Source organism: Clinocottus analis, unplaced genomic scaffold (assembly GCF_023055335.1).
Source record: "Clinocottus analis isolate CAN_PGR_092001 unplaced genomic scaffold, fCliAna1.0.p SCAF_1, whole genome shotgun sequence".
In the NCBI taxonomy this organism is placed as follows: domain Eukaryota; kingdom Metazoa; phylum Chordata; class Actinopteri; order Perciformes; family Cottidae; genus Clinocottus; species Clinocottus analis.
In genome coordinates, this window is record NW_027175820.1 from 9,630,962 (window position 1) to 9,653,322 (window position 22,361).

General features: G+C 42.5%; 1 protein-coding gene across 2 annotated transcripts in view; it reads right to left on the minus strand.

Annotated features, from left to right (window-relative positions):
* Positions 1–204: 204 nt before the first annotated feature.
* pcdh17 (protocadherin 17) overlaps positions 205–22,361 on the minus strand; it is a 55,762-nt gene continuing 33,605 nt past the window's right edge. For both annotated transcript variants that reach the window (XM_068579623.1, XM_068579622.1), the window contains exon 5: positions 205–5,348. In XM_068579623.1, the coding sequence (XP_068435724.1) occupies positions 4,651–5,348 (698 nt within the window). In that variant the 3' untranslated portion in view covers positions 205–4,650. The remainder of the gene's footprint in view (positions 5,349–22,361) is intronic.

A 22,361-nucleotide genomic window follows, 5' to 3' on the forward strand; every position in this document is an offset into this window, starting at 1 on the left:
CTGAGCAAATGGGGAGAATATAGTATATCTCTCTAACCACAGGCCAGTATTGAAGAGACTTCAAATTGGTCTCAGAATGCTTATCTAGCTGAAGGGTGAAGTGCAACATCTTATCAGAGAAACATTAGTACACATCATTTCAAGCACCAATTTATTTGCCTCTGAGCAATCAGAAGAAGAAAAAAAAACAGAAAACAGCCTAAGCAGTAATCTTTTGTGTGAGCTAATGTAATGAATGAAGAATATGTTGCCCAAAGCAACATTTTAAGTGTGTCTGCTTGGGTACAAGGTGCGTGTGCATGTCCATTTATAACCAAAAACACAATTGAAAAAGCCCATTTTCTATCTTATCCAGCCACTGTGAAAGTAAACAATCCTATTTGACACGGCAAAATTGGCTGCGTAGATGCTTGAAAGAACAAAAAAAAAAAGAAAACCAAGTGCTCAAGGTTATCTCTCGGGAGAAGAGAAATTAAATCAAAGCCACGACTAGCAACTCATACAAGGACAAGAGCAAACATTATTAGTAATTGCTTTTTTATTTGATCTTTTCATCTTTTTTTCCAGATAGATCACAATGAACACAGCCTTTAGACAATAGCAGTTGAAATAATCCATACAAATGAATGTCTCTGGCTTTTAAACCAGTTGCCCGTAGTAGCATGGAGCCCTATGCTATCAGTGTGGGCTTGGTGGGGGGTGAGGCGACGACACTGACAAACATTGGGTGCTTGTTTTAACTAACCAAAATGACATGTTGATTCTATGTGTGGAGCAGTGGCAGTCTGAGTCTGTGTGCACCTGCATCAGTCAGAGACCAGAGGCGGTAAGCCACATTCAACAAGGCCCTGTCCTCATCGCTTGGTAAAACCAAGTCTCAAGTCTCAAGTGGGCAAAAACAACAAACTCTAGATTTGTGTAATGCACTGAAAACAGTGTATGATGCCAACAGTGTGTAATTAGACAATAATGAGAGGCCTTGCATTAGGCTCAATCTCCAACTATGTGTTGACCTCAGCGGCAGCCTCTGCTCTGTTAGACTGCAAATAGCCTGAGAGAAGGGGCCATGGCTTTAGAGAATACCTTCCATCCACTGGATCCAGCTCATTTCCTGCCCACAGTTTGCGAGGGGAGACAGCGGCTAAGCCAGGGGATCTCCATTCAAGAGGACAGCACTTTAAATGTGCCCGAAGTGTGACAGTGGCTGTTTGTGGCAGCCAGACTGAGCAAAAGACACAGTCCTGAGTCGACCTCTCCATTTTGATATAATTATTGCCCAAATAAAAAGAGAGACCACAACAGTGTAATTTATCTGTGAGTTGGACTTGAATCTATAATACATGTGTAACAAAAAAATCAAGTAAGAAAGTGTTTAGTTCAATACAAACAATAAGCGGCATGGAAGCACACACATACACACACACACACACACACACACACACACACACACACACGAGAATGTTTGCTCCGGCATGAAGACTAAGCGTAATGAGATAGAAAAGAAAAGAAACCATGACGAAAAGTGTCACATTTATTTGGATAGTGTTTCGACCTCTCTTTCCGCCTTCACATTACTTTTTAAGGTTAAAAATTAAATGAAGTGGGATTTGAATGAAAGGCAGTGTGCTGCTGAAGTGCCCAAGTGTGTGTGTGTGTGTGTGTGCGTGCATGCGTGTGCATTTGCACACATGTGAGAGCATTTTTGTTGAAATCATAGTCACAGTGCACACTTTGAAAAGCACAATTTAACTGATTGGATGATGTGAATGTCAGACTCGCTTGATTTATCCAGATATTTGAGTTCAATAGCAGAAAAAGTTTCATTTAAAAATAACCATAAATATTTTACTCCTCCGTCAATTCTTCCAAGCTCTCTTCAAAAACAGCCTCTGCCATCTCCCAAGAAAAGAGCAAGGGTAAACCGAAACCAAATACTTTGCAGACGAAAGAGAGGAGAAAAGCTAACAGTTGCTTTGCTCCCTGAGAGGCGAGAAAGCAAACAGCTGAAGAGAAGAAAAGTAAGCAAATGAATAGTGAAATGGAAAAAAAAGATGGCAAGTTGGCAAAAAATAGGGAAAAATGGCAGAATGACAGGAGAATGTCCAAACATGTATCTCGATTAAGAAAAAGAATTACCCAAATACTCAGATGTGACATGTCTGCGAGATACAACGCGTCCTATCTGCTGTCAGGAGTCCAACTCGGCTCAGAAACACTTTACGACAAACACACCAGGGGCCCCTTGAACGCATCACTGTTTCCTCTCATGGCTGCATCGAACATAGATTTGATGATTGTTGTCATATTTTCCAAAACACAGTCTAATAGCCTACTGTTCTGCTTTTTATTTACCATCAGAGTATATTAGAAAAAGCACCTCTCTTATTTCAGAGAGTGGCCGAAATGTGCCAAAATTTTCAAAAATAAATGTCTGTATCATTTCTTTTAAGAAAGCCTGAATGTGAAGACACTTGGTTGTATAAACCGTGTACCTAAACAGCTAAGACATCAAATCCAAAGTAACTTTTGATAGAATTTCAGATGTTTCTCTGCAAAATATGAGAATTCTAACATGTATTGAGAAGGAGTACATACATAAACAACACAGACTACTGAAAAAGAACCTCTTTTGGTCCTTAATAGAAAAATGCACATTCTGGTGGACCAGGGCTTTATAAGCAGTCACAAGCTCCACAGATACAACAAGCTCTCCGCAGAGACAGTAAGGCAGTTTTATGATCACCAACGAAACCACTCCACTTTCAATATGGCAGGTTTCTTTTTTGGAAGAAAAATAAAGTAAAAACATATGGAACACAAGAGATACGCATACTACTTATTGTTAAAGAAAATAGCTGCCCTGTAAAAATCTGCTCAGTAAAAATATTCAAACTGTTATCTTGCGGTTGTTGCTTTTTGTTGTTGGTTTGAATTGTATTCTAAATCAGCTGGCTCAATAAGCTTCAACAGTTATTGTATTTGATCCGGCTGGACCTTTGGGTAAAAAGAGGCGACATCTCAAAAGCACTGAAGCCAGCCTGCAAAGACGCAGAATAGAGAGGAAAAGAAACACCAACAAAAACCCAAAGTAAAGCAAACTCACAGAGTTCGACAGCTACTAAGGCAACTTTTGCCAAATACAATATAAGCCCATGTATATTGCAACACAACTATATATTAATTTAATAAAATACACAATATAGCTTTTGTACACATAACAATTTGGCTCAAATGCACAGAAATTGCAGTAAAATCAATAAAAATATGTCAATTTTTTGATGTAAACACATCTAAATTGGATACATTTACACATATAATGATATTATGTATAATGATAACGTGAAGGGACAATTTCTTGTTATTTATATTTTTGGATATTTGTCTTCGAAACAATGGCAGTGTCCTATGCAGTTCGTTGAGTTAATACCCCACACTTGACCTTAACTCAAGGACACTTTTTTTCTGAGATTCCTCATTATTTTTTTCTTATAAAATGTATAAATATGTAGTTAATATTTGGACACTATACATGAATTCATACATATAGTCATCTATATAATCATATAGATTTGATCTTTTCACAGTTGAGGAAAAAATGTCCCTTTTTATACAACCTGTGATTGCCTTAAGGCAGAGTCACACACATGATAATTCACTGTACACAAGGGACTGAAAGCTGATGATGTCCATGTATAAGACAATTACACAGATGGCCAGTTGTGTGTAAGCATTAAGTGTGTGTGTGTGTGTGTGTGTGTGTGTTTGTGTGTCGGGGCATCAGTGCATGTGAGCGTGTCAACACGTGTATGAGCAAAGTGTAGTGCGCATGTGTAAAATGTGTGTACATTTGGTGCATGCAACTACACCAGTCAGCAACATGAATGTTTAAATAGAGGCGTGAGACAGACACAGCGTACACATGTGGCTACAAATGACACGTGAAACATGGTTACACTGTTAATAATTCCCCTTCAGCGTAGCAGTTAAGCCCCTCCGTCTCCAAGTCCAGAACCAATCCCTGCAAACACACACCTGATTAACCAGCCGCTTGACGTTCAGATACAGTATCCATCACACATTAAACACAGATATTTAAGTCAAAAGAGATAAGGTTGTTTTCTGTATTTCGGTCTTGACTGTCCCAAACGGATTCAAATTTATTTGACTGTTCGCATCGATTGTCATGTCTGACCATAAATAGTCCTTTTTCATTCAGTTTCTATGGCCATCACACATAACAGAAATCCACCTACACACACTTAGATATGCAGGATTTCACGAAAGACCATGAACAACACACTTATGAGCTGGTGGGCACTTAGATAATAGCCTGCGAGGTGCCAAAAGCATAAGCCTCTGCAATTTGCTTAAGAATCCGAAACAAAAAGAGTTTATAAATTCAGCAGAATTCAGATGTTTGTTACCCAGTTCCTTTTTGTTGGTAGGTATGCGAACACCAAACTGGTGCCAAATGACTGACATTTTAAATGTTCCCATCGTTCCCATCGTCCGTCCAATGTCGGTATTTTGCAACAACAAATACAGTGAAAAGTGCTCATATCAGAAGAGCCGACAGTTTTGGCGTGAGAGTTTTTTTCGAATAGCATTTGATTCCTCTCTCTACCTCTCTCTTTTTTGTAGTCATGTGTGTCACTTCCTGAGTGTTCCAGAGGCCTCACTTCCTCTGCAGTCCTGCAATAGTTTGTCGATGTCTCTCACCACCTGGTCAGCGTCCATTCTATCACGGCTCCCGTCCGGCTCGACCTGCTCCAGGACACACTCCATTTCCCCCGTCGCCTCTTGGCTGATCCTAGAGCGGGCCTCTGCGAGCACCTTGGCCACGGGGTCTGAGGGAGACATGGGTGGGTAGACCCCCTGGTCTCTGGTTTGTTTGGTCGGTGACAGGTACTGACCATCAGGAGGCCCGTAGTGGCCGGAGCAGGTGGCAGGAGGCGGTTTGCCTTCAGCTCCGTCAGCTGGGCTTTTGACTGAAGAGCAAGGAGACATGGTGGAGCAGCCCTTGGTGGGACTGCTGGAAGCTGAAGGTACCTCTTGGAGCAGTGGGCTGAGGGCTCGTTTCGCCTTCAAGTAGGGCTTGACGTTGGCGACCAGGATGGTGTGGTCACGCCTCTCTTTTCCAAATGTACAGAACGTCTTCTTGCCATTGGGGTTGACAGTCTCGTAGGTCTCTGTCTCGGGCACAGTCTCCATGCCCGCTGGCACGAACATATTGTTGCGGTAGTCGACACCCTCTGCCTGGTTTCCTCCAGCGGGGAACTGGGGCATCCAGCAGCGGTCAGAATGACCCAGTACTCGGCACTCCTCTGTACAATTCACGCAGTCCTCGTCTGCAAGACAGGAAAAAAAAAAGGGAGGGAATGGATGGAGAAGAAAGAGATATTTGGGTCAGCAGTGTAGATGCGGAGGGAGTAAAACCACACAGCAAGAGGGTAATAGAGTCATAGTGGCATTATGAAACTGAACTGTACAAAGAGTTGGAGCCCAAAGTTAATGAAAGGATATAAAAAGAGAAGAGCCAGCTAAGGATGTCTTATTCTAAACACACACGCAAATGCATACACATGTGCACGCACACACACACACACACCTTTCCAAGGGACTGTGGGACACCTGCTAGCATTTTTCAAAGCTCTGATCAAGGGGATGGCAGAGCATACAGAAGGGTTGGGGAGGGAGCGGGAGAAAAACAACAACAGTTGAGGTTTGGCAAAGGCATAGTGGCGTTATCATAAATTCATGTCAGTGGGCTTTGAAGACCTCCCTAGACAGAGAGCCTGTGCCAAATGGCTTGTGCTTCCTCCCCATGTGTTTGCGCCTGTTTATTTGTGTGCTCCTGTTGTTGTTGTGTGTGCCTGCGCGTGTGTAGAAGTGTGTGTTTGTGTTCCCCTCTTTCATCTCTATTCAGAGAGATGCACACTCTGGCTGATTATTGGAGTGTTCATGCCTGTGTCAAACAGATCCCAAACTTGGATTAAAAAAATAATCATGAAATAAAGAAGAGGTGCCCGTTTATTTTAGAAAAGAAAAGAAACGGAGCATCTGTTGTCACACAAACGGAGTCTTTCCATTGGCCGGGTGGGATGAGACCACGAGAAGAGAACCAAGATAGACGGGACGCTAAGTTGGGACAATAGCATTGAAATTAGTGGAACTAGTTCCTTATTTCTCATACACACACACACACACACACACACACACACACACACACACACACACACACACATACACACACACACACACACACACACAAACAGCATTGAACAATGTTTTCCAGTAAAGCTAAAATACACTTTGGAACAAATAAAACAAAAGCCGCTTTCTTTGTTTATAGAAATTAGGCAAGTCTATTCAAAGGAGCTTGAATCCGGCGTTGTTGATGTTTGATAAAGCCTAATGAATGTGTCAATAGCACAAGTGGCAGACAGGAATATTCGATCTAAAAGTCATATATTTCACAAATCCATGTTTTATAATGAACAGAAAACAGCTTGTTGTCACATTTCACCAACTCTGTTGTTAGTAGTTTAAACCTAAACTCCTCCTGATGAATCTCTGTGCTCGTATATTGAGTGTAAAGCCAATGCCATGTCTTAAATCAGTGTAATTTGTCTCTCTGCAATAAGACTGTTGTGGCTTGAAGTCCTCAACCAAAGTTAGTCGGTGAAATTGTGAGTGATTTATTATTGCTCGGATTGAAAATATATTTTTTATCAGACTTAAAAAAAAAAAGGAGGGTGACATTAAAAGGTCTAAGAATGAGGCTACTCAAAGGTAACAACACGTTGTTTAGGAACTGGATAGCCACCCCACTAACTCCATTATGCAATGCGTGGACCATTCCAGTATGGCGGGTGTGCTGCTGTAACGAGCGCAAACGCGGGACAAATACGATCTTTCATTGATGCAAATGAGCGGGCAGAGTGGATGTGCTTGAGTGCTTTTGGCGAGGCTTTCTTTGCTGTGCTGCGGGTCAGCAGCCCAGATTCCTGAGAGACTGCCCTCCTAAGCTGTAGAGATGAGCTTAACACTTCACAAATGTTTGAAGAAGCCACACAGCACTGGCAAAGAGAGCCTGACATTTCCTATGTCGAGGCAGTCATCTGAAGAAGGAATAAGGTGAGCTGGGAAAGCGGATGCCGGACCACTTTGAGATGGACTACATTTAAATGCTGTGTGTGTGTGTGTGTGTGTGTGTGTGTGTGTGTGAAGGAATTCATTCGCACACACTTGGAAGCACATTTGTCTGCGTGCGCCTGTGTTTGCGCACGAGTGATTCAAGATTTGAGTGAGAAAGAGCGAACACGTCGAAAGCACAAAGATCGATGATTCGGACGGAAGCTTGTACATAAATAATACAAACCTGAATACACTTTGCGAGCCGAGCACGCCACAATCCATCATCAAGCCACAAAATATAGACCCTACGTGCAACCAAGCTTAACTGCTCGACAACCGCTGCCCCTCACACACCCACCTCGCAGGCAGTCCAGACACACACAATTAACTCGACCCCAACAATGTCTTCCTGCTCTCAGAGGTGATTGTCCATTCACCGTGTGCATATTAAAGCATAAATAATCCATGGAGACATACTTCCCTCTATTTAGTCGAAGGAAACCTCTAATAGATTATTTATGTCTCTGCTGCACGTTCAACCTTGAGGCGGTCTCGTATCTATGGTTAACAATATGACATATGAGCGCAGGGGTGACATTCATCTCCCTCCATCCCTCCCTCCCTTTCTCTCTCTCTCTCCCTCCCTCTCTTTCCATCCCTCTCTTTCTTCACAATGGCTCCACCAGCTCTCTGGGATGGGCAACAGAAGCTTCCACCAAGGACACATTTGCCTGTGATGATTTGGCTCCGAGGGACGGGCTCAGTTGCTTCCTCTCCAGTTTCCCTTTCAGCTCCGTGTGTGGTCCAAGATGAATTACACTGATGGATACACTCAAACATGCAATCAATTGTCACAATTTGATTTACCTCGCAGTCAATAATTGGATTTGGAACAATGATGAAGCATACTAATAATCAATCTTAATAATATGCAATAAATCATGAAGACAAATAATCATATTACCATATTAACTATTATCCAATAAGCGGAACAATTTCTCCATCCCCTAAGAACTTCTTATACAACAAATCTCTTTAATATTTTATGCTGATATCCTTTTAGTAGATGCCCTCAATATATCATCATTTTTTTCCAACATTACTTGCTTTCATTTTGAAGATGAAATTATTGCTTAGTACTTGTAAAATCTAAACCTCAAGATACCTCGAACCACAAGATATACATCTGTGTATCTAGTTTTTGTATTTGTTGTTGTTTTTTAATCTTTCAGTGGCTTTTTAAAAATTTTTTTTATCAAGTTTGCAATCTTGGGCAGTGATATTGTATGTTGAAATAAAAAGGTGTTCTTTTAATCTACTTTTCCAAACAAGGCTTGAAAAGGACAGTACATGTTTTAACCACATTGGCCCTGAACCAACACAACAGGGTAAAATGCAATGATATGCAGCAATCATTTTGAATTCATCCACATAAAGTGTGACCAATACATCTGAGACATCCGAGAGAAGAGAAGAGGCAACATTCTGCTTCACTTACAAGGCAAGTGTCACTGAAAATGTGACTGATTTGCCCGACCAGGAGGCATGTTGCTATCTTTAAATTCCTATTGGAGACACTTGACCTGAATCCTTGATTGAAATCAGATATTTATTACACCTCTATAGCCAACAAAAAGAGTGTAATTAACTCTCTACTCTCTTTTGTACTCGTGGATACTTCTTCTTTTCTTTTTTTTTACAGCGAGCAACCAGAGATATCTCACTACCTCTCTGGCAGGGTTAATTGCCTTGCTTTAGGGCAGAATAGCAAGACTTGGTAACAATGAGTGAGATAGGGCGGCTATGTAGCTGCCTGTTATCTTTACTGCTAAGAGCACATGAAACAGATATAAAAAGGAGCTACGCTGCTCGAAGAAATCTGTGCCTAATGGCAAAAGGACACACATTCAAAGAAATCTTGACAAATATAAAAAAGTCCCTTCTTTTTGCAATGCCGCCAAATTAAGGAGAACAAGTCAATTGTGCTCAACGTGTTTATTTGTCAACATCAGATACTGCCGCACCTCACGCCAGCACCCTGAGATAGGCTTGTGAAAACTAAAGATAGATGAATGAATGAAGGATCTGTTAATTACTTTGTGAACCAATGAGACCTTCTCTAAAATGCAAAACAAAAAGAACACTCCCTACGAGTATTTCTTTTAAGCGACGAGAGCATTTTAAGAGGCAGTTCTTGCAGATTAAATTATGCATATAAAAGCAGAGTAGAGCATCTAAAATGTAGTGTGATGGCTTTCCGGAGTCAAGGACTAAATCACAAAAACTAGATCTATTGTGCATTTATATAGTAGGTAGCTGTAATCATGACACTGAATGTGTATGAGTTATTTTATGAACTTATTATGTCTTTGGTAAAAAAGAAAAAAAAGAAGTCAGATTCACAATGAAGTCCTCTCTGCTTCTTATTCGTTGAATGCCATGATCTGTGGCACTGGGCCTTTGTTGTAGTCGAAATGCACAGTTAAGAACTGAGGATGGTGATGCACCCCCCCTTCCACACACACACACACACACACACACACACACACACACACACACACACACACACACACACACACACACACTCACACTCACACTCAATATCCTCTATCACAACTCCACTTGATATGATTCACAACCCAGCGTCCACTGTAAAATGTCAAGATGGAATGAGGTTGATATTAAAAAAACTCCAATAACCCAAAGGGGCCAGGAATAAATGCTGGAAGAAAAAAAAAACCCTATTTAATACAGTTAAACCCAGCAGACCACTAAATTGTGTGTTCTGCTGTCATTTAGCTCGTACTCGTGTACAAACAGCCACATTTTTATTTCATCTCATATCATGACAGTTATCATTATCATGAAAAGCTCCCACAGCCATCTCAACATCACAGCAATGTTGAAGATGCTTCTTCTACCGTGCCATGAAATGCCTCTCATGTCTTTCCACATAAAATAATAAAAAAAATGCCTCACTGTTATCCTTCCAGAAAAAGGCTTCTGCTGAATGAACGCTTAATGAACGAGGGCCACAGGCCACGTGGAATCACACACACACACAGGTGTGGGCACAAGGCTCTCCCTCAACACATATTAATCGAAAGCAACTGGTCACCATTCCTTGAATCCTGAGGTTTTTTTTTTTCCTCCTCCTCTTATAGATTGAATTTTTCAAACTTTCAGGGTGGAAGCTTTCGGTGTACTGCATGAAGGATGTGCACCTAAACCTGTGAGTGTAAAAATGTGCCTGTGTATCAGTGTGTGTCATAAAGCATGGTGTGATTTCCCTAAACACCCTTTTCTCCCTCCAGACGCCTGCCCCCCTGGCCCTGCATGCCCATCCCTCCTCGCTTTATTACCCAGCCCTGTGATTAATGTCCCTCTGTCACACACTGTGCTTCCTGTGGTGGGAGGGAGGGAGGAACCAAGAGAGAGCTGTACACACAGGCCACTGCCAGCGACGCGGCAGTAGCAAGCTGAGCACACAAACCCGTAGTGTGGTAGAGTGGTCAGGAAGTTCAAAAAGAAGGGGCAGGATAGTAAAAAAAAAAAAAAAAGAGCTAGAAGGTAGCGCTCACCACAGTGCTGGTGTATACTTTTTTAACATTTTATCACACCTGGCGAGTCATTAAACAGCTCTATGAGCTACTAAAGTTCCCTATGATTGGAGATTGATCCAAGATAATGTGTGTTTGCGTGTTCTTGTTTGTCGAGGTTGTGTTGTCGTGAATATCCCCCAACCCACCTAAGGTGGACAGGAGGAAAAGCAGCTGACGAATTGCGCAGAGCATCTGTGGCAGACCATGACTGCACCTGTTCACCTGAGGGAGCTCACAGTGTGTGTTTGGGTGTGCATGCATGTGTGTGTTATTGTGTTTTTAATCTCCTCGCCTCCTGCTATCTAGCCCAGCTGATCCATGCAACTCCCCCGCCCCGCAATCAGGGTGACTAAATATTTGGTCTGCACAGATGAGAGAGTCTCCACTCTGACTGAGCCTAATGTTCAGTAAATGTCTTTACTAAATATCAGGTCGGCAGTCTACTGAAAAGAACTTTGGGCGCCGCTGAACAAAGTGTGCAGTGGAAGTTTCAGATTTTTCATTTCTAAGAGGTATATTTGAGACAGGAGAGCACCTTTATTTCCTAAATACAAAAAAAAACTAATGTTGTATTCTCTGTTAAGGCATTTTACAGTTGCCACTTTTTGAATTTTTGGATACAAAATCTCCCGTTATATTGAGTAACTGCTTAAATATTTATTCTGCTGTGAGTTTTGTTGAGCTTAACACAGACCCAAAGAAATCAAAATGTTATATTTTATATGTCTTTCTCCTTACGCATTGGTGTGGTGAAAATGAGGACATTACTCAGGTGTATTGTTTTATTGTTGAATCTGATATTATTATGATTCTCCAGCACAGCAGCACTGGGAAAGCAGGTTGTGCTCTACAGTTGGCAAGTCGATTGTGTCAACATTATTTCAAGAGATTACAACACAATAGTATTTCCATGAAAATGAAGCTTGGGTGCATCCCCTATACTTGGCTGTGAGTCCTGCAACTTATACTGTCCTACTTCCTGGCATCAGAACAATAACCAGCAGTTACTGGTGCCCATGATGTGATTTTAAATGGTCATTTGGAGTAAAGTGCATTATAAAATGCATTAATACTTTTTATTCTGGTTAAGCTCTCTCTGGTAATATAGTTGTATTTTCTAGCAATATAGCTATATCCAATTGTAAAAACAATTCCATAATATAATGTGATAAATTGTTGGTTTGCGTTCAATTATTGATCCAAAGTTCTATTGTGAGTGTGGCTGTGTGTTTAGGGAACGTGGCGGGCTTGTTTTGTGCAGTGGATAGCTTAGCACAATGAGAAGGATACTTCTCTCCAGTGTAATAGCTTTTATCACAGTGGGAGGCAAGAGAATACCGACGCATAGCAGGAAAAGCTTGGCAGCAGCGGTGGGGGTGCCCGTTGGCTGGCAATGCCGAGACTGAAACAAGGACATGTATCGCAGGATCAAACACGTCCTCTCTTCAGGCGTTCCCTCGCAAACTGCAGGCCTCTCCGTCGACTAATGCCTGGATAAGTTGTTCAAAGAACACCCCAAGGAGAGAGTATTTATGCGGAGGCGAGCGAGGGGTGGAAACCCAAGAGGAGGAGGAAGAGGAGCATAAGCTCATATTCAAATAGAAACAAACACACAGAGCCTAATCAATGATGAGCAAGCAGTGCTGTGTGCTGTGGGTGACGAGAAAGGTCTGCGGGTTGGAAAGATGAGGGCCGTCCGGACAATACAAACAGCTCTGTCCCTTTTACACAAAGCAGCAATGAGGGTCGTGAAATGCACAATGTGGTCCTTCTGTACACAAATGAGTTTGCAAGGGGATCTATCTGGTTATATAAAGGCTGCCGCATGCGTGTTCCCGTGTGTTCGTATGTAGGTGTGTTTGCCTGTTTCTGTTTGAATAGAGCAGAACATAATGTGCACTTGAACTCGGCCAGTGTCTGCAACTTCAGGGCATATTGATTGTTTTTTTAATGAAGTTCATTTAAAGGGACTGCATTGAAATATGAATGGCTTGGTTGCATTACGTGCGTTTTCACTACATGCTACATGCTGGTAGCCACGTGCTGCCTGCTGGATTATCAATGGGTTTCTTTGAGCTTTAATTGATGGTGAAGTTCGACCTTGAGACAGCTGTGTGAAAACAAGGTGTGTGGAGGGGGATCTCACTGTTTCTGTTATCTGTCGACAATCAGCCCCAAAAAAAAAAACACGACAGTGACCTTAACAAACAGGTTTAACTGTACTGGATGGCTATGGGAACCTATCCAAGGACAAAAAGTGCTGAGAACAGACATACCAATGTTTATCTGTGACCACATCTGTTACATGTGCCAACACTCTTCAGAAAATTCCCACTGGTGTGTTGAAGCAGCCTATTCAACCAAGTGCTCTTCATTGAGTTTGGTTTATTGATGGAGACAGAAAAACCGAACAAACGCAGAGAGGAACTTTTTGTTCGTTCTTCTTTTTTCCCGTTTTGCTTACAGAAACACGGATCATTCAATGTTCACGGTCAATAAATAATGCAAGGTCAGTCAAAGAAGATACTTGAGTCAGCCAATCAAAAACCCTCTTTTCCAACATGTGACTTAAGACCTTGTATAATTCACATTTCCTCTGGCTACAGCTCACTCTTCCACCCCACTTTCTTTCACTCCTTAAGTGTTCTAATGGTGGAACAATTGCAGCAGAGCAGCCACAGGCAAGCTATTAGATATAGATGTCTGAGAGGAACAAGCCTTACATCATCCTGCTAAAATCAAGCTATTTATACCTATCAAACACTTAACATGGAAAAGCTATAACCCGGAAGAAAATAAATATCAAGCGATATACTGGAGCACATACTGGATGATTGACATTCATAATGGTCAGCTACGATACACTCATGCCATATCTATAAATCATCTCCTGCATTTTGCCATTCAGACGGGAAACAAATATGAAGGTAAAAATAAACCAACACGATTATTCCAGGTTGATTTTGATAATTTAATAAGGTATAGAGCTGTTAAAAACCCAACATACAGGAAAAATGACAAAAGAGCAAATATCAAATGTACCCGTATTTATATGCGGAAGAAAACTAAGAAATACAATAATACACCCAATATATGAGCATATATGATCCCAACTAACGTTGTACCATCTACATTTAAAGTATTGTAAAACATATATGGTGAGATATTGCAAAGAAGCCTAACATCAGCAATTTTAACTGGTTTTGTCGCCTTGTCTCGAAAGAATATATACATAAAGTTATTGTGCTGAAAACAAAGTGTGCTCAGTGTGTTCACCAAAGACTAGACAGACTCCTGTGTAATTAGACAGACTCCGATGGGTGCATTTAGCTACAGCTGACTGGTGAAAAAAAAGAAGGTGAAGGAAGAAAAACAAAACAACGTATCCTCATAATTAACAGGTGCACAGTACACAGTGCCAACACATGCACTGGCACATGGAAACACATACGTCCAAAAGGAATGTGATCCTGCAGTTTACTGATGCAACAAACCTTCTCTGTCCAAAGTGATGAGAAGCGCAAACAAAACAAGCCGGCGGCGTAGCCTACTTTTAAAATGGGATTAGGTGGTGTTGTCGGAGGCAGCCGTGCAAGCAAGAAGGAACAAAGGGACGCACGAAGCCAGAGGTCAATAGTATCTTGCTACCTTTACCTGGAGAGAGACACGCAGGGTGGTACAAAGGATGGCGAGGCGACAAGAAGGGGACTTATTAGAAGATGAGGAGAGCAGCATGGTGAATCGGTCGCTAATCCTCCGTTTCCTCTAAGCCTGTGTAATTAGGACATGGGGGATTGCACCGTGACAGGGGATGCTTCTGGACCGCCTTGCTTTTTTTCCTCCCCTTCTCTTTTGTTTATTCCTTTCCTCTTTAGCCTGGGTTTATGGCAGTTTGTCATCTAAATATAGCACTCTTGTGTCTTTATTGTGTGTGCATCGCAGCATGCTCACTCATAAGCTACATAAACAGCCGCAGCATGCCTGCACCATGTTTTATTTCTACTCACTACTACTTACTGTTTGGAGACGTGAAGGAGAGTGAACTCTTTTGTGTTCTTGCTGCTTTGGTCGCTGTGTGATATCCTTAGATTGTATTTGGGCATATTTGCGAGAAAAAAAAAATCAAATGGGCTGTTCTCACACGCACACACAAACACACAAAAATACAAACACACCATGTTCAAAGGGTGGATATAACTGAAGAGCCTTAGGAGAGGGAGCGCAGTATGGACCAGACTTGAGAACCAAAAAGCTGATCAGCATCCTTGTGCGTGTTAATAGCCTTAATCTACTTCCTTCCCCCAGTAGACGGCAAAGAAAGTTGCCTTGGCCCATTTAGAGAGACACTGCGTGCAATAAATGAAGTGAGAAAAAGAGAGAAAGAGAAAAGAGCAGGGAATAAAAAGAAGAAGAAAAATCAGGCGAGAGAATCTATGACTCACCAGCTCATTACAGAAATCCTGTTTCTATCCGAGGAGAAAACAGGTTTAAAAGACCCTATTAAGGAAGGAAAGAAGGGAAACCTTTTGTTGCTAATTGGGTCATCTTTTGAAGTGCTTCACTCCAACACATTTCTTTTTTACATTATAGCCATAATACTCTAATAATGCTATTTCCAACACTCAAGATTTGATCTCTTCTTTAAGCAATTTAGTGCCTAATATGAGGCGCTGTGGCCCTGCCTTGATAACTGACCTCAAACAACGAGGATAAACAAATCCATCACTGAGGAGGCTTCATTCAGACAATCCATACAATAACAAGATCCACCAGACATCATCTAATGCCGTTACGTTTGTTGTGCTAAATCCCCTTCTTTTATTGTCTCTCTGCCTCCATGTCGCTCTCTTTTCAACAAAAGGGATTTGAACAACTCAGGGTGTCATGGCTTTGTGCAAGTAATTATTCCCACGTGTGCTGCTGTAGCAGGATTAGGGAAAGTGTTTTTGATTCTTCAACTCAACAGAACGATCAATGTGATACAACAACACATACACTTACAGTATACAGCGGCATCGTATCGTCCTCACTATTGCACTGGGGTCTCTGCCATTTCACAGTTGTATGTCGGACACTAAGCTCTGAAAATATAAATTCATCAGGGTCACGCAAAAATAGATAGAAAGGCAAATTTTGAAATTCGTGTGCTTATTTGACAGGTTGCTGCCTCCGGCAATAGCTCCCTCTTTGGCTGAAACAGGCCAAACTCCATGAAGACAGGGTGCGTAGGTGAAACATGTCAAGAGGCTCGACGCTCCAGACTAATGCAGTCCGAGAAGGGGCCAAAACCTAGACAAATGAATCAGCGGCGGATGGCGCTGACTTGGGGTCGCGTAAAATGTTTCAGACATCACAAAGTAATGCAGCAAATATATTCATCACAAATACTAATGAATTCATCAAGATTCTCGACCAGGGTTTTGGAGGTTTTTTTTGTAGGAAATCCAGCCTGTGGTCAGAGGAGAAGCTCGATGTGCCGATGACTTGCAATGATACCTGTCTGACTAAATTATGCAGAATGTGATACATACTGCACCAGAACGCCACCAGTATTTCGCTTGAGAACAGCTGTGACACTCTTACATGAATTTAGATAAACTAACAGAAACATAGCGGTGTGGAAAACAGTGTGCGCTTACGCACATCTCTAATGTGACACCAGTCGGGTGTTTTCAAACAGACAGAGCCCGCCTAATAGTGTGTGCAAATATTTTCTATTTTTATTCCACCCACTGGAGCATCAGGAATATCCACTGTGTATATTCTTTGTGTGTAAATCACACGAAAATACGCAGCATTTACATTACATTTGACAAATAAAGGGGACTGTCGGTGCCGGTACATGTTTTATATCTGCTAAATAAATGATGTTCGCGGTTATCTATGTACACGGCGAGGTTCAATCACGTGTCCTATTCTATGGCGCTGATACAGTGTCAAGTCTCGAGCGCTACAGTACTAGCGTCACCGCTTCCTGTGACAAAAACGGGAACGCCCTCAGCCTGCCAGGAGAGGGAACGCTGTGTGAGGACCTGTAAAGCTACCTGCCACGTTGTATAGCAGCACGCCACTCCAAACCGAATCCTCCTGCACACTCACAAGACTGATACATGCAATAAGAAAACTGCACACTTTAGCATGTAGGCATTTGATCAATTGTGCCAATGAACAGCAGTGCAGCTCCCCTAAGGATATTGGCGGGTGTTGAACAGAGGCTAAGTGGAAAGGTGGAGAGAGGTAGGTTGAGTCGATGGTGTTGGCTTTCTCAGCCCCGGGGCCTAACACATTTAGAGAGCTAACTGACACACTTTGGATGTATTAGCCACAGTGAGCTCTGCCAACCTCTCTTCCATTTCTACTGCACCTCCTCCTCTGATCGCCGTCTGTCTGTCACTACGATCTCCACTCCATGCAAGACTGAGGAACATGCCTCGTGTTTCAGCAACATTGCTTTAGCATTGATGTTCCTCTGTTCCGCAGCCAAATTGGTGTTAACTGTCTAGACACTGGTTGCTTGCGTCTCTGTGTGGATAAACATGTGCAAACACTAACACTCTGCCCCTCGTGTTTGTGAGAATGATTAGATTAAAAGAAACTGACGGAAATGCAATAACAGTCTATTAGTCTATGCGTCAGGAGGGATAATCATTTCAAATAGAAATGTGTTTTCCATCTCACCATCTAATTTACGCTTTCTTTGCCTCTCCCTCCATTTCACTCCTGAGACTGGGTTATAAGCAAAATGCTTTAAAATAGACTGGGTTAAAGTCCAGCGCACAGCAAAAAAAAACAAATAAATAGAAATGTATAGCAATAAATACATCTGATTGAGCTTGTGAGAAAGAAACCCCAAAGGCTAGAGGACCTCGTCTCTCTCTCTCTTTCTCTCACTGACAAATGAATGCATTGAATTGGAAGGTGAGAAAAACAACTCAATCCACGCTGCCCCATTCTATGTGGTGGTTTAAGATTAGGGTCAAAGATTAGAAGGCTTACACAAGATAAGAATGGGATTAAAAGAGCTCAGAGATGTAGAATTACAGATCAGAGAACTAGCGGAAAACACACCTGACTTGTAAACAAATTCAACAGCCACCTGTCCTGGTGGACAGTCCAGGCATCCCGGGGGTGTGGACAAAGCAATGCACTCCTGATGAGAGGAAGGGAAGTGAATATCATGGAAGCAGCACCCAATATTCCAGAGAGAAATTCATCACACATCACAGGATGCATCTGCAGTACGTCTGTTAGATTTGGGATTAATGGAGTCCAGAGGGGCCTGGACACACACATGCAGACACGCATACATGCACACACGCACACACGCGCGCACACACGCACACACACACACACACACACACACACACACACACACACACACACACACACACCACTACTAAAGCCTCGCCTGATAAGATTCATAAACCAGGCTAGAAAAGCATTGCAAAAAAATATCTATTGGAGTTACTCTCCACAGTATACTCTGCTGCAGCATGGCGCTGTGTTACAACATGTTTTAGGTCAGTGAAGGCAGTTCATGTAATGCCTTAACGTTCCAGTAGATGTTGGGAAACAAAATGCTTCGACTGTCTAGTGGTCCAAGTGCAAGATTTCCATGAAAACAGCGTGGGCTCTTTCCAGTCGTGAAAGGTAGATTGTTTGGACAAGTTCTTTATTTTGCTTGTCAAATTACAAAGCACATGCCCAGAGACATGCACACACAGACACACACACACACACACACGCGTGCATAGGTGCACACACAACCGTAAGTTGCCTCCAAGCTCCAATGAGTTCATGCAAATTACGAAAATGCAAATTCTGGTGGTTCGCCTCAGCTGTCCTCTGATGCATTTTGAGGAAAACACGACGGAATAGGGGGAACGCACAATGAATCTATTTCCTTTAATCTCTACAGACAGAAAGACAGCCTAATCCCAACCCTGACTGTCTTTCCACCCCGATGCCCAGACTCTACCCCATTCTGCCACCCCCTCCTGCATCCCCTGCCCTCTGGGCTACAATCACAGGTGCAGGCAAATGCAAACCACTGGGTGGAAAATGCCCGTTGACAGCATTCTGGTGTGTTTGCGATTGGTCAGTGAACAATGAGGGAGTTTCCTGAACCACTTGTCGTGCTGATGGAACAGCTGGACACCAACACCAGACACAGATCAGGGTGAGAAGAGACTATGCGGAACGACAGGGAAACTAAAATGAGATTTAGCGAAGCTTAAGCTCACTGTCATTTCTCAGAAAATAAAATGCACAAAGTACACAAACAAAGCTAAGCCTCAGTTATTTGCGAGAAATTCGCCGCATTCAGACGTTTTGACGACATTGCAAATGTGTTTTCAAGCAAACAAGGCACACAAAAGGAAACGAGCTTCTTCGTACCGTGGGAGTTGTCTAATTTTGCCGTATTGAAATTGTTGTATTCTTATTCATATGCGAGTCGAAGTGATCATAATTTAGCAGCTCAAAGCAGAAAAAAGGAAGATGGTGGCAATCACCTGTTGTTCGATACATCTTGAATTCTGATGCGGTTGCCTGGATACAGCAACAGCAAAAGTGTGTTTTGTGACCCATTATCTGTGTGTGTGTGTGTGTGTACAAATTGACTGACCCGCTCTGCTATTGCCTGCCTCTTCTCTTTGGGGCACGAGCAGGCAGACACACAAGTATACGCAAGTACAGACCCACTGCCAAACCAGCTCTCATCCACATGATCATCCTGAACAGCATTATCACAATCTAGGGAACTAGATTATCCCTAGGCTCAAAACTTCATCCTCTCTGATCCCCACTTGGGAGGGGATGAGAGGCAGCACAGGGGACCATCATCCAGATTCCCCACTTGTTAATCAAGGCAGATTTCGATCACCTTCAGGGACAGATGGGAAACAGTTTTCAAAACATCACCCCAAAACGGGCATTAGGCTATCGAGGAATTTTCCTCCAACAGCAACAACTTCACAGTGTTTCGAAGGAATCCCATAATAACTGCAGGAACTATTTAGAGAACCTATATAAGATACAGCTGCCGACATTTCAATTAATTTGTACCAGAGTGGGGGCGCCTCGGACAAACGTATGCGCTGCATTGCATCTAAAGTGTAATAAAATGCAGCTACAATAATGCATTGCTGCCCTCTAGGATGCTGAAAAAAATATGTTCAACAAAATGCAGCAACAGAAACATGAGGGAATCTGGTGCAAACTAGTGGGAGTAAAATATATATAGGTTGAGTGGTGTTCTGAGAGGTCTCTTTAAAGCCTGTTACAGAAAAAACCTACACATCTGGAACACTTCCAAACGTCTACCTCACCGTGGTCTGAATTCCAATGAAGTGTGTGCGTGTGTGTGCGTGTGCGTGTGTCTGTAAACCAAAAGAGGAGGTGCAAACACCCATAAGCTCTGTATGAAGATCCATCACACTTACTTGTTTATTCTGCAAGCCTTCTAAATCTCCATAATAGATCTTTGTTGTGGTTTGTGGTGGGATGGTGAGGTCAGCTGTTAATTGGCTGCTGGTAATTACAGATGCATCTTAAGCTGGCCGACATTGTCCGTGGGGCTTTGGAGACCTGCCTCGCAACTAATGCACCACAGAGATTATCGCAACGCACAGAAAATTACACACTTCCCCATTCATGCATATTGAAGGAGCAATTTAAACTCCTCATCGCAAGTCAAACCTGGTTTCCAGCCGGTCATGGAGCCATTGTAAGCATCACATTCCTTTTTACACATTTAAGGTCCAATCATCTCATTTTGTTTCCCCGCCCTTCTTCATTTAAATGTTCAAACTCATGCCTCCTTCAACTCTTCCATCCTTTGCCAGTAGCCACGAGGATGCGTTTCCCCTCTGTGGGGCTGTTTCCCCGGGATGGGAGGCAGCCGCAGAGAGAATAGCAGCCACCCAATTAAAGCTGTGTTGGCCTTGCAATTCCTCAAGGTATTGCCATGTGACAGTTTAATTAACCAAGCCCCTTATCTTAATTTAGCAGGATCAAAAAGTAACAAACTGAGGTTATCTGAGAAAAACACTCCCAGTCGCCATCTTCACATACTCACCGTGTCACACACACACACACACACACAGACGCACATTCTCTCTTACTCCCATTCACTATCACTATAGTACAGTGCCACACGTGTAACACGTTTATTTGAAGAATCCACGCAGCCTGCTTGTATTGCCATGCAAAGATACCGCAAAGGACTATTTATGGTGCGAATGCGTCCTTGCTTTATGCTACATCCAGTAGAGCTGCCTGCAGGGGTTGGCCTAATGACATACTTGCACACACTGTGCTAAGGGTGTGTGCTTGCGACTCGGTTGCGGCGTGTCTTAGCAGGGTAGGTGTTTAGGTTGACAGTTTTTTCTTTTTTTTTTGACCTGGTGGTTTACTGACAGCGGGAAGCCAGGCACCATGCTACTTGAGCCAATCTCCCACAGAGCCCGCCTGCTGTCCTGCCCCTTTACATTCACCCGTCCATCCATGAGCTCTTTCGACTCTGCATCTGATCACTCGTCAACTGGCTTATTTCTTTCGCCCACCCTTGATTTTCTTTCCTTCAATCCACTTATTGAATTCACATTTATTTAATACATGCAAGCCCTATCACTATCGCTCTACATACAATTTCATACATCCAATTTGTCTCTTTTTTTTGTGGACATTTCAGAGCATTCCATCAACTGTAATCGCATAAACCATATACCCCTCCGTTTGTTTGAGCAATTCCTCTTTTTCAAATAAATATGCCATTATCTATAGCACTACAGGCAGTGGATGAAAGGACATTACTAGTTATGGTTGGGCAGAGAAGAAGTCCTGATGCCTTCGACAGGCCGGGCCCATTTATCTCTCTGGTTCCTGATGCAGTGTAACATGGAGAAACAATGCCCCAGGGCACCACAAATATTCATTCACATGAGAAAAGGAAATAGACCAGACAAAGGGGCCCTTCGCTTGATTCGTACTGATTCAGTGGAAGTTGTGCCGAATTCACTGTCGAGGGAAACTTTTACCAGGCATTTCATTTTCACATAATCAAAGCCGAATAATCTGTTACTTGGAGTTTTTTTTCTTTTCTATTTGTATTATTAATAATGTTACCGCGTACAAAATGGCAATACTAGGCAGAATATTCCAAACCACGACATTGTGTGATCCAAACCTCAAAAGAATTATCAGAAAGAATCAGCTGATTGTGGCTAAGCCCACCAAACCCACACAAAAGCATAATAACATAATGGCACGCGTTCAGATGCCACTTTTCTACTGGATCTAGGTTTGTGAATTGTACATCGTGAGTCGCAAAAATGCCACTTGTACTGAGCGTAAAGGACGGAGGACAAACTTATTGAGCTCCACAAAGATATTAAGTGTGCCAACCAGTTTGCTAATTCCATGTAACATGTTCGGGGACTGAAAAATAACAGTAAAATGTAGAGATACCCCCCTCCCCGCTCCACACACAAACACACACACACACAAGAGACAATGTTTATAATAAGCAAGCAGTGGGAGTGCAAGTGAAATGTGTTTGGTGAGATCAGAGACAAGAGTGTATGAATATAATATCTGTGCCACCCGATATTTCACCTCCCA